The sequence below is a fragment of the Hipposideros armiger genome, unplaced genomic scaffold (genome assembly GCF_001890085.2).
Source record: "Hipposideros armiger isolate ML-2016 unplaced genomic scaffold, ASM189008v1 scaffold_647, whole genome shotgun sequence".
Taxonomy (NCBI): Eukaryota; Metazoa; Chordata; class Mammalia; order Chiroptera; family Hipposideridae; genus Hipposideros; species Hipposideros armiger.
Genome location: NW_017731997.1, coordinates 355,120 through 368,371, shown reverse-complemented (window position 1 = coordinate 368,371; position 13,252 = coordinate 355,120). Strand labels below are relative to the sequence as shown.

General features: G+C 40.3%; 2 protein-coding genes across 2 annotated transcripts in view; both read left to right on the top strand.

Annotated features, from left to right (window-relative positions):
• Positions 1-431: 431 nt before the first annotated feature.
• Positions 432-2,338, top strand: LOC109372609 (uncharacterized). Its single transcript, XM_019625981.1, has 2 exons — positions 432-1,409; positions 1,697-2,338. The coding sequence occupies exons 1-2, from the start codon at positions 1,230-1,232 to the stop codon at positions 2,324-2,326; spliced, it is 810 nt and encodes a 269-aa protein (XP_019481526.1). The 5' UTR covers positions 432-1,229; the 3' UTR covers positions 2,327-2,338.
• Positions 2,290-13,252, top strand: part of USP24 (ubiquitin specific peptidase 24) — a 134,761-nt gene continuing 123,798 nt past the window's right edge. Inside the window, exon 1 of the mRNA XM_019625979.1 lies at positions 2,290-2,844. Coding sequence (XP_019481524.1) covers positions 2,524-2,844 — 321 coding nt within the window. The 5' untranslated portion in view covers positions 2,290-2,523. The remainder of the gene's footprint in view (positions 2,845-13,252) is intronic.

Sequence of the window (13,252 nt, the reverse complement as noted above, 5' to 3'; positions counted from 1 at the left end):
AAGGACTTCCTTGTTTTTTTGTTGCCTTGGTGGCTCCTTTCCAGTTTTATCACAGAGTTTGTTTTTCTCTGCTTCCTCTCCTCAGCTCAGCACAGCTTCCTCTATCATGTTCTATAAACCTACCACTGTTGATGAAGTCTTTTTATGTGCATCTGAATTGGTCAGCTCTGTCTCATTACCTCGAGTTCTATTTAGAATTTTAGTGGCAAACAATTTTTTCACGTGTTACTTCCTCACCCCTTGTAACTCATTTATTAATTTGGTCACTGACTTAACTCTTGAAAACAGTGGATGAAACTGAATACCATCACCAAATTTCGTCTGCTTTGTTGCATCACTAGTGCGAAGAATAGTACCTGACACCTAATCACTACTCAGTGCATATTTGTTGAATAAATTAAATACCTTGGCATGTACTCTATGACAGGCTGCTTGAGATGATTTACTTTTGTTCTTCATTCGCGCATACCACAGATAAATATTTAAAATGTCATTGAGTATCTAAAAGTTGATAACTTAGTAAAACTTTATTTCAATATACATTGTGACCAGATCCAATTATTGGTATTCTTCCTTAGTAGGTTTCTTTTGTTTTTGTATAAGAAGGATTTGTTATTTTTATTCACAAACTAAAAGACTTTATCTCCTTTGGATATTTAGACCTAGTCTCCTGTCTATAATCTAGCCTTTAAGCAGTACAACAAATACAGCTACTTCATTAAATGTAAATAGTGATAAATTCACCCTGTAAATCAAATTGCTTTACAATTTACATTTAGAAATTGTTTACAAATATAGGTAGCAAGTACCAGGCAAGAGGGGCTCATGGTCCAGGAAAAAAAGCTACTAACAAACAGATAAAGAGTACCAAGAAAATTTCTCAGTACTGCTACTAATTTAAGATTTGGGATGGTGGAGATTTTAGTGACCGCTGGTTGGCAACAGGCGGGGTTTGAAGGAATGAGAAAGGTTAGTTGGTGGACTTCAGGGTTCTGGAAGAAACAGGGTGAGGGCATTCGGAGATGACCTAAGTTGGCAAGTGCGCAGTGAGATAGGAAAAGGCATCAGGACCTTGGGAGAAGGTGGGGAAAGACACCAGAAAAAGCACGGATTAAAGAAAATTGAAGGGGGAAAACAGCAAGCACCAAAGATAAGATGGTGGACTGAGGGCTGTAACGCTCAAGGTGCAAAGAGAAAGCAAATAAAGCAGGCCTTTAAAGGGAAGAGGCATGCTCAAAAAGATAGAAGCGAACAGGGATGGAGTCCCCTTCACCAAAGGACAGAAACAAAGAGGGACTCCCGAGCCGAAGGCCGCAGTGGCGTGTGTGGTGGGTGGGTCAGCAGCAGGTGGAGCAGAGCCCGAGGTGCTCGAGTGCGTCTGGCTGTGGAAGGAAGGAGTTGCAGTCTGGGTATTTTTGCGGAGGTTTTCATAGAGAGCACTGGAATTTAGAGTTCACGTTGTAAAAATGTATTTCAGACTCTCAGGGTATTTTCAGCGTTGAGAGTTTGGTCGAGTTCGGTCAGGGCAGGTGATCAGTCAGTGTTGGCTGGAAGATTCAGAAAGGGTTGGGAATTTTAACCGGTTTAGGGTGATTTCAGTAAAGGGACTTAAGTGCGTGGAGGGAAATCTCAGCTCGGGTGGGTCGAGATGCCTGGTTTGGGCACGAATTTATGTCGCCGCTGGGGTGTATTTCAGACGGCGTGGCCGGTGAATGTCCGTGGGGATCGGGTGCATGTCCTTCAGTACCGCATTTCAGGCGGGGTTGGAGGTGGATTCCAGTCGCCGCGAGTGAATTCCATTCAGGACGGGGTGCGTTTCGTACCGTGCTGGGGCGAGCGAGTCCAGGGCAGGGTGTCCAACGGGGGCTCTGGGGAGGTTCCGGGTGCGAGGCGGGGGGGAAATGCCGTCAGTGCCGCGCAGGATCCACGGCAAAGGGACTTCGGGGACGTTCCGCGTTACGAGCTGCACTTCACTCCCGCCCCTCCCGCTCCCGGGGGAACCTGTTGCTGGAGAAATGGGCGGGCGGCGGCGACGGCGACGGAGGACCCTCCCTCGCCTCCGCCCGGGCCTCACGGCGGCCCTTGCACCCTAGAGATATCCTTCGGCAGGGCCCCTTCCTTTGCTCCTTTGATTAAAAAAAGAAGAAAAAAAGAATCACCCCCACCGCACGCCGGTGAAGGGCGAGCTTGGTGGTGGCTCGTGCCGCTTCCGGGAGCGGAGGCGCGGCTCCGCGGGCAGGAGGCGGAGGAGGAGGCGGAGGCGGCGGCGGCGGAGGAGGCCAACATGGCGGCGCGCAGGGCTGGGCCGGGCCGCCGCCGCGCCTAAACGCCGTACCACCCTTGCTCGGCCTGCGGCGCCCACGCCTGCACCCAACCTGGCCGGGCGGCTGCGGAGGGCGCAGGCCAGGAGCGCAGGGGCCCGTCGGAGCGCGGGGCAGCGCGGAGGCAGTGCCGCGCGACCGGCCAGGCCCGGCACCCGCAGCTTCCCCGCCCGCCTGCCGGCGCGACCCGAAGGCCGGAGCCATGGAATCGGAGGAGGAGCAGCACATGACCACGCTGCTATGCATGGGCTTCTCGGACCCTGCCACTATCCGCAAGGCCCTGCGCCTGGCCAAGAACGATATCAACGAGGCAGTGGCGCTGCTCACCAACGAGCGGCCGGGCCTAGACTACGGCGGCTACGAGCCCATGGACAGCGGCGGCGGCCCCAGCCCCGGGCCTAGCGGGGGCCCGCGGGGTGACGGCGGGGGTGACGGCGGCGGCGGCCCCTCCCGCGGCGGGAGCACCGGAGGTGGGGGCGGCTTCGACCCCCCGCCCGCCTACCACGAGGTGGTGGACGCCGAGGTGAGGAGGGGCAACCTGACCTCCGCGGGAGAGGCCAGTGGGCTGGAGGGGACACACCCCACTGGGCTTGGAGTGCGGCGGGAGTATGGGGCAGGGGGAGGCACAGAGAGAGAGAGTATGGACGCACCGGGCTCGCTAGGGACGGAGGTCACCGCACTGGAGTCAAGCGGGAAGAGGAACCCGTAGGGGACGGTCTGGAAAGGAGTTAGGGATGCAGGGCAGGGCTGCGCGGCTGGGTGGAGAGGGGTCTCAGGCTGCGGGCTGAGCACGCCCAGGTCGGGCATCGGCAGGAGGGTCCACAGCTAACATCGCAGATGGGGGCAGACAAACATTAGCTTGGAGTCTGTGATGGGGAGGACGGGTGTAGTGGGGGTCAGAAATGGGGTGCTAGCAGACTAGGCCGAGATTTTGTGGCACCGGGTTTCCGTGAATGAGTTGGGGGAAGCACCAGCTTCAGAGTCAGAGAAAAAGTGGGATGGGCCAGCCAGAAGAGTGGCTTTTGCTAGGGTCCAAGGACTACTGAGGTTAGGAATGGAGCTTGGGTTTTAGCCAAGGACCAGAAAGAGAGGAGATTGGGCAGGATCTAAAATGAAGAGGGACTGGGCAGCGGCCAGAAATGACAGGAATTGATACGAGGTGGGAGAGGGGGCAGTAAGTCTGGGTTGACCGGGGGTGGGGGGGGGGTGGAATAGGCGTTAATAAGGTCGGATATTATTAAAGCGGCGGGGATTGGACTGAGAGGTTAGAGGTCAGAGGCCAGGGCAGGAATTGGAGCTGAAGAGGGTCTAGGGAGTGATGTGGACTGGAATGAGAGGAGGAAGCCGGGACCAGGTCTGGGGAAGGGGAGCACTGATCATAGAGAAGGTAAAGATATGAGGGGAAACTATCCTGGGGAAGTAGTTGTATGCAGAGGGACAGGGTGGGAGAGGAATGGGAGTGGGGCAAGCTGTTAAGGAGAAAGGGCAGTCTAGGGGAATGGCTTTGATATCAGATCTCAAGTCTGGGTGGAGAAAATGAGGACTGTTTCGTTTGGGATGTGAGCACAGAACATGGGAGGAAAAAATAGACTTTAACTGCAGTTTACCAAATGATGAACCAAAAGCAACATGGCAGCTCATAGCAGGAATTTTGGTCAGATTCATTGGATCGTGTATGTTAAAGGGTCCAGTAGAGCAGGTTGGCTTGATCACTGAAGAACACAGAGCATGGATTAGTGGTGTGTTCTTAAACAGAGATAGGAATTTGGGTAATTCTTAAGGAAGCTAAGCCTTCTGAAAAATTCATTCCTAAATAATGTTATATTCTTTTAATTACATGCTTTTGCAGCAGTTGCTTGGACTGACATAGCTTGGGAAAGAAGGTGGCATTTTACAAAACCAGGTTTCTTTTCAAGATTTCTTTGGTTTCCAGACTTCCATACACTTGATTGATTGCCTTCTGTTACCCAATAACCCAGCTGTATCATTAATGTGTGGCACTAAAGATTGTTATTTCTAGTTTGGGAATTTAAAAAAATTCCATATAATTAAATAACTGTACTTAAGTCACTTTAAAAACGAGAATTTTTGGAAGCCCCCATCACTCCTCTCCTTGTTCCTTCCAGTTTTTTTGTTTGTTTGTTGTTTTGTTTTGTTTTGTTTTCCTTCCAGTTTTGACCCAGTTTTGAAATCAAGAAGAAAGTCATGGAGTTTTCTGAAGGCATTTGTATAACTCTACAAAGCTCAGTGTATCCTCATTTTGTGAGAAATTTTATTTTTTTGTTACACCTTTTAATTTCTTTTGATTGAAAAATTGAATTAAATTGTAACGCTGAGTGGTACTTTACCATTAACTGTACTGTCTGTACATTTAAGTACAAAGAGTTGGGACTGACTTCTTTTCACATGATTACAGGCTAAGGAGTTTGCTTTTAGGTAAAATCTGTATACTTTTGAGGAGTTGTGTCAAGTTTTCATTTCCTCTTGACCTGTCAATTTGGCCTGGGGAGGCTGCACCATTTAATTTTGAGAGTTCAAAAGGGGCTGGTGACTGACACTGCTTTACCCAGAAGGATATTTGCAGGACTACAGGCAGACACTTCCTGGTACACAAGAGCCTGGTGAGAATGTTTAACCCAATTTTTGGCTCTAGTTTTATAAACCATCTTCCATGCCACCTGTGCAGCTTGTTGGTCATCCTTGCTGTAGACAGTAGGAAACAGGCTTTGGATCTTGGGGAGTAGGGAAAGATGCTAATTGTTGTTGAACTCCTCCTACAGCATGTCACGCGCTGTATTAGATACTTTATATAGTTTATTTAATCCTCAGTGACATAGTTAATAATATCACTATTTTAGAGATACAATTAATTGGTGGCGGAGCCTGAATTCAAACCCAGGCACCTCTGACTTCAAAGATAGTGTGTTTTTCACTCTGCTTAACTAATGGTTTTAGTATTAAATTCATTTTAAGATAAGGAAAAATAAAGAAGGAAAGAGACAAATTCTGAGGCTACTGTAGAAGTCTAAGAATGATGTGGCAAGCACTGAATCAAAGCATTAGGAATAGAATAATGGGTGAATGAAAAAAGAATCATAGGGTTTTAAAGCAGAAGACTTCAGAAATTAATCATTAGTTCAGCTGTATTGTTTTACAAATGCAGTCTTGTGGGCCCCAAAGGGGAAGTGGCTCATCCCCACAGAGCCAGTTAATGGAAGAGATGGCACTAGAACTCAGGCCTTCTTGCTGCAAGTCCAGAGCACTTTCTAGCTGCCTTCCTTTCAAAGGAAAAAGGGACAAGACTCAGTAATGGGTTAAAGGGAAGTGTAACAAACTGGGTGAAGTTTGTCAGTTCTTGTGTGTTTACCCATTTTATATTTTATAAAAATACGAGTACCTTATTTTAAATTATATAAAGCTTTATGTGGTGCATAGGAAATTTCAATTTCAGTGTCCTCTTAAAAATGTTTGGGAATATACAGATTAAAATCTGATTGTTAAAAAAGAAAAAACGCTCACATTTATTTTATATGTGGAGTTTGGGGGCAGGAATGACCCTGTCATTCAGTAAACATTTAATGCCTTCCATATTCCCAGGCTGGGAGTTAAGAGTGATGAACAGAACCATGGAGGTTACATTCTAGTGGATCTTAGTGCAAGGCCTCTCATTTTACAAGAAGTGATTTCCCAAGGTCATGTAGCTAGTTAGGTAAGTCGTTTAATAACTTGGGCCCATGCTATAATTAGGATTTGGTTTAAAAATTAAAATTTGGAAAGTAAAAGCAATTAACTTCTGTTTCAATAGAAGCAAAGAGGATGCAGATTAAAAAGACCCCGATATCTAGCAGAACACATAGCTGCACAGAAAGCCTCTTTTTTAATATCTTCCAATTAAATAAAGATATTGCTTTGTAGAAAGTTGTGTTTGGTTGTTACTAGTATTGTTAGATGTAGATGTATGTGTAATTCTTGGTCTCTGGGCCTGGAAGGAACTTCTAGAAGCTATTCAGTTTTGATTTTGAATAGCGTTTCTTCAGAACCTTTCCGCAGAACCTTTCCGCGGCAGATAAGAGTCTGTTCTAATATTAAAGACAGTGAGATCTCACAGCTGCTCTAAATAACTTATCCAGATGTTTAACACTCCCACTGTCAGAATTCTTTACTGTTTCTTATATGGCTTATGTAAACCCCTCTGGCCAAGGGCATGCCCCATGATTCTGCCCTCCATAGAGATGGGAGAGCTGATCCTTTAAGAATTGTGATCCTGTCCAGGGGGCCAGTAGAAATTAGAACCAGGTACTTTTTGGGCAGTTTATAAACTTTATTTGTGAAATGTACTTTCTTTATTATTGTCTCCTTTTTTGTTTTTAGAATATACTAAAATGGATTTTTTTTTTTGCAAGGAGATTTCAATTCACAGCTAGAAATAGCTTTCTGTGATCATTAATATTCTTAGAAGTGATATTGAATACTGTGCTCTAACAAGTATTGCCAGCTTCTTGTTTTGTTCCTGTTTTAAAATGGACATTCCTTCTGGAATTTTGTCAGAAGTGTTTGTAAGATTTTATTGCTTTTTTGTTTTTTAAGAGCCCCAAAGTTGGTCCTGCTATAATAGATCTAAATCGCATAAAAATAGAACACATTAATTTGTAGTTCTTTAACTCATTTTTTCCTTTTTTTTCCTTTGCTAATAAGTGGTACTTATAAATGAATTAAAATTATAATACTATCAATATTTGTATTAAGGTTTATAATAAAATTAATTTCCTTTTCTTCCAAAAACACACAATCCTAGTATATTTGCGGAGTAAATATCAAGTAAATGTAATGATTTGAACATGTGACCCATAGTTTGTGGTTTACTCTGATTTGTTAAATTTAAAAAAAAGTCCATTTAAAGGTTTTACAGTAAAAAATAAGATAATTCCAAAAGTCAGTTGAAAGTAGATGAAATAAAAATACAACAGAGTCTGAAAGATTAGTATAGCCTAATTTTTGAAAGAAAAATTTCTTTATAATTTAGTATATATATGTCTCCTTTGGGCATTAGCCCTATGAGCTCATCTAACAGTTAAGAGTCTTACCTGGTAATTACCTGGCCATAAGCTATAAGAATGAATGTAATTTGGCATGATGGAAGTACCTTTCATGTGTCAGTGAATGTGTAGGTCTAGTGAAATCATAGTAGGTAGTGACAACTTTATACAGCATAATAATGCAATTAGCTTAGAATTTGAAACCAATTACAATATTAGAAAAGTAAATGTTGTAATGTTTTAACAATTTGAGTAAAGGGTTTCAACTTTAACAACTTCAGTAGCAGACGTCAGTGTACTACATATTTTTGTGCTTAATGCTTAATATCGTGTAACATTTTACTTGAGTCTGAGTGTGAAGAGGAAAAAATATCACTTTTAGTAAAAACTATTATATTTAGAAAAATTTAGTTAAATAATACTTTTCATATCTGGAGCTCAGTTTTCCGGGAAATTTTTTATTGGAACACCAGAGAGAAATAGGAAGTAAAATAACAGAAGATTAAACCATTGCAAAACACCCCCATGCCTTTAATGCGCTAAAGATCATACTTTTCACTCATTTGTTTAACTTACTTTTTTAAAAAACATAGTTAAAATAAGTTTTAATATTAGGTTTCCTTTCAAATTTAGAAGTAGCAAATTATAATAGAAGAATTTTGTAGTAGTCCAAACGTGAGGTTAGTCTGTTAGAGGCAAGCACATTTGACAGTAGTGAGAAGTGACAGGAAGAACTCAATGCAGTGGTAAAGGGGGGGACAGGAAAACTTTAAAATCAGACTCAACCAAAGCAGGCTAGCCAATTTGTATAGGGTGATATGAAACAGTTTCCTGTGTTTCATGACCCTGAGATTAACTGTTTTTAATGATGCCACACTCAAGAAAAAGTTCCAGTATGCTCTGTTTAAGAAAGATCAGGAATGTGTAACACATTTTAGCAAGGTTTTAATTTAAAACATGTAAGAGAAGAGAAAGTTGGGCACATAAAGAAGTAAGCTTTGGGTTTAGAAAATTCAGATACGATGGACATTTCATTCTGAGGTTACTAGAATGCAGAGGCACTGTGAAGAAAGTTGTACTTCATTTTCAAAAGGCTAACTTTTTTTTCCACATCCTTGTAGGGAGTTTTAGTTTCTTTTTTATTTTGTTTGTATTTCTCATTATCATAGGAATTTTTATTCAGTGTTGAAACATTTTTCAATCACAGTTGATTTATAAAAATTTTTTATTAAGCTCATGTCAATATTAGATGACATTATTGTTTGTTGTTGATAAACACTGGTAAATTTTTGGATAGGATTTTATAACCATTTTGTTTTTTATTCTATGTTTATGAGTTCACTTCTCTATCCAACAGTGAGAAACCTGGCTTCCACCATTGGTGGCTTCACTTTCTCTCCCCTGCTGTGCACACACGCATTGAGAAAAGTGGAATCCACTTGTTTTAAAGATTAACCTTAAGCTAGTTGATGGGATGAATAACTGTAGATTTGGTTTATTTTTATATGTTCTGAAGAAAAGAGCTAACACAGTTGAGTCTAAATTTTATTCTGATAATCTTTCCAGATTAAAATTGCAAAGGTGTGTGGAATCTTTTCCTAGGGCTGACTTGAAGATTTGATTTTTTTTCCTTAGAGATAGATAACATCTTAGGTACCCACCACAGTCTTCTGCCTTCTAAAGATAAGCTTCACTTGTTCCAGCAGACAGGTTGCTTTCCTGTAGTAACTTAGCCAGTTATTTGTATTGTGAAATTTTATTGACGCTATTCAATATGCTTTCACTTAAGTTTAAGGTGTTTAAGTTAGAAATATTTTATTTAGAATAGTTCAATAGTCTCTTATTTCTAGTTGTAAGAAAATTGCTGGGAAGATGTGATGCTGTAGGACTTTTCAAATTTGTATCACAGTTTAAGCTTTAATGGAACTTGTGTTTAGTTCCTTTTCCTGCCCCTCTCTTCTGCATGCTCCCCACAGCCTCACCTAATATCTCATAGCATTTTGTGTTACTGTTTTTAGGATAATGTTTTATATGACTCCAATGTGTTTTTTATTGGCCTTTAGATTACCTGCCAGCTTTTCAATACTCAAAAGATCTGTGACAGCTGTCTTTAGAACATAGTTTTGTTTTGCTTTGCTCTGCCAAAGGGATGGGATAGAAATGCACACCTGGCCAATGAAGCCTTCCCTTGTCACCTCTGTTTTCTGTGACTTGTAGCAGTGTCATGATGACTGGGCTGTTGCTAGGCTCCAGACGCAATCTCATCTGTTGTTTCAAGAAGCATTCCATCACTTGACTTTCTGTCTTTTATATACTTTTATGTACCCTCTTGTGTCTGTTTGCTCATTTGAAAGAGGACAGAACAGCTATTTCTGGTATTTTTATTATATGGAAAATAATTTTTAAAACTAGATTTACAGTAAAAAAATTTTTTTTTAAATCAAATTCCACACAATATCGCCATGGGGATTTGAAAGCCGGTTTGGGGACTATAATCAATAATGTAAATATTTTGTAGGGTGCCACAACATGTCTTATTAGGGAGATCACTTCATGGATGGTGTAGATGCCTGCACTGTACACCTGAAGCTGAATAATACTGACTGTCAACTGTTATTTCATATATGTGTAGTCACAGGATGTGGAGTACAGCATAGGGAATAGAGTCAATGGAATTGTAACAGCTATATACAATGTCAGAGGGGCAATAGATTGGGGGAGGGGGTTTATCACTTTGTGAGGAGTGAAATGTCTATTACATTGTTTTGTACACCTGAAACTAATTTTTAAAAAAATCAAATTCCAATGATAAAAATAGACATTAAACTAAAAATGTCAGAGCAACAAAACAGTTAATAGGCCATTTAACAAAATAGCCATTCATTTAATAGGTTTTTATTGAGCACTTATTGTGTGCTAGGCACTGAGTAGGTGTTGGGAGTACAATGGTGGAGCAATCACACATGGTCCCTTTTCTGTTACAGTTTCAAGGCTGGTGGCTTTCATGTGCTCTAAGCCTAATCAATTGTAATGATCTAAAAATGAGAAACTAGAAAGCTTGAAAAGTTGTGGGTTAAATAATGAAAGAGGTTAGATCTATCAAAAGCATTTGAATAGTGCCTTAAGAATTTTTTGTGATGTAATTTGATCTATAGTGGTATCCATTGCCAGGAAACCAAGTGATTTTTTTTCAAAATATATTTCTTTAGTGCTATGGAATGTACAGAATTTATATTTATTTGCTGGTTGGATATTTAATATTAGTAAGTTGATGATTCTCTCAACTAGTATCTCTTTTAAGAATGGTGCTAATTATTTCAGTTAAATTTCATTACTTTTTACCCTAAAATCATGAGTGTTTACATTTTTCCTAGAAAAGAGATGTTGCTCTAGGAACTAGTCTTATTTTAGGCTAAAAATCTTTTGTGACTGTTGCTAATACAAAAAAGCTATTTTTAAAGCTAGAGGAATGTTGATTTTAGAAAGACTTATGATAGTGGAAATAGTGGCTCTAAATGAAAATCTGTCTAGGATTAGTAATGTTAGGAATTCTTAGTTTATTTTGTGGTCAGTATTATGTTAGACTGAACTGTCTTTGCTAAAATAATATTTTTTAAATGTTAGTAATTTTCATTTGTAAGATATACTTCACGTAATATCTACTTCATTTGAAATGTTTTAGTGAGTTATAGTAGAAACAGATCATCCTGTATTTCACGAGTTTATATATCACATTTGTTTTTGAGAAAGCATCAGGTATCAATTGAGCAATCAGTACTCTCAGTGTTGAAATTATGCCAGGCAAACATCCCTTTCTCTTTCTCTCTCTCTGTCTCTCCCTTTCTTCCTCTTTCTCTCTCTTTCCCTTTCTTTCCCTTTCTTTCCATATAAGTTATATATAATCTATATCTACAGATTATATAGATAATGCATATATAATATTAAAAAATTTCTACCATAATAACAATTGGTTTATGATATGTGTACAGATATACTGACATCTGTAGAGAATAACAATCAAATCCTGTTCGCTTTTCATTACTCTGAGGGTGTTATGGTTGGAGTATAAAACTAACTTAATCTGTGGTAAAGGAATTCTAAGCACTTTTTAAGGCAGATCGAAGATCAGAATCAATGCAGCGTTATCTTGGATTCACCCAGTTCATAGTGATTATAATATGGGAGCGAAATATCAAGAATACTTAGTAAGATACACTCTAAAACAGAAATACTGACTTGTCGGAAAAGTCATGACACATTTTTGCAACGAAAAACAGAAAAATACGTCATGACTTTTCTGACAACCCAATATTATCTGTAGAACTGAGTATTTCCTGCCTTCCCCTCTCCCTATTCCAAAACAACAAAACTAAAAGTTTCAAATTTAAAGATTAAAATTGAAGATTTATTTCAGTGCTGGAAGGTACCATGGGGATCTTATGGTATTAAATCTTGTCAATTTAAGGATGAGGACCTTGACTCTTGGCGGATCATTAGCAAAAGTCAGGAAGGCAACCTAGCCCTCTTCCTCACTAGGTGTAATTTGTATACTTTGCCACACTGTTTTTCTGACATGAAGTCTTTTACTGTAGGTCATATTTAATATACCCTTCCTCATAAATTTGCTGTATTTTATAATCACCATTTCCTTTGTTACATATTAGTTTGGTTTAGGGGGGCAAAGTTGACATTTGCTCCATTTTTTCCCCCTCAAAGGTGTTTATCTTGTTTATCTTGCTTTCCCAATGAGCTTTTTTTAAATGGCATCAGTAATAAGTTTATAAAAGGACCGAGGAGGGGAAGGTTAAACAAGTGCTATTACTCATGAAGGTGCTGTCTGTCTACTTAGCATCCTTGTAAACCTGACAAGGATTAGTGAACTCTTATCCACAGCTGGCACATGTATATTGGGTACTTAAAATAAGGTTAACAATCAGTGTACAAATCTCTTGAAACAGTATACCACCTAATTTGTCTGTTTCAGATGTGTGTCTTTTACTTTCTTAAAACTGCCTTTTTGTTCTCTCTCAAATACAGTGATTGTCATAAACATTAACTGGGATGTATTATACAGTTGTAGCTTTGAAATTAAACATTTTGAGTGATACCCTGAAAAGATGTCAGTATGCTAAAAGTATAACACTTGTCTTAGATTATATATTTTAAGAATACAGAACTAAAACTGTATTCTGATTAATTCTTAGAGGATACCTTAAAAAAATCAGCTTTAAAATATGCCAGGTCCTTTTATGACTCCTTGGCTATGTACATGTTTTTTCTCCTACCTGGTGCATCCTCCTTCTCCCTCTTTCCCCTTCTCTTGCCATATCGGATCGTGAGAGTTTGTCTACAGCACTGTCTGTGTGACATCAACTTGATCCTTGAACTTGATCCTTTCTCCACAAAGGAGATTTATTTAACACAGGCTTGTGGTTGGCAGATATAGGTAATGAACATCCTCCTTATTTCAGTCTAGCAAGTCCTATGAGACTCCAGATGCCAACATACCACATGTACTATTAATCAGGTTTCCTAATGGCTTTCTCTTAGAGCTTGATACCTTTCCCTTACGCTTCTTCTGTTCAGTCTTCCACTCCTAATTACAAGACCCTTCTTGAGTTTGAATAGAAACCCTGTATACATCTGTCTTAGCATTTATCCCATTTTTATTGGAATTACTCATTTATTTGTTACCCAGACTGAATTTTAAGTCTTTTCTGGACAGGGTCTGCTCCTCTGTATTTCCCATAAAGTCCAGGGTAGCATTTGACATAGGAAGTGCTAAATGAGAGACTCTTATTTGGAAAATACTTAGTTTGCATTACCATTTTGGAACACATTTTTCTCTGTTCACATGTATCAAGTACCCCTCCCTTTGCTTTATAAGTTGTTTTT

Coding starts and splice junctions, on each gene's coding strand:
- LOC109372609 (XM_019625981.1), top strand. CDS start 1,230: ATGCTCAAAAAGATAGAAGCGAACAGGGATGGAGTCCCCTTCACCAAA. Junction 1,410..1,696: donor AGGAAGGAGTTGCAGTCTGG/GTATTTTTGCGG, acceptor GGTGTATTTCAG/ACGGCGTGGCCGGTGAATGT.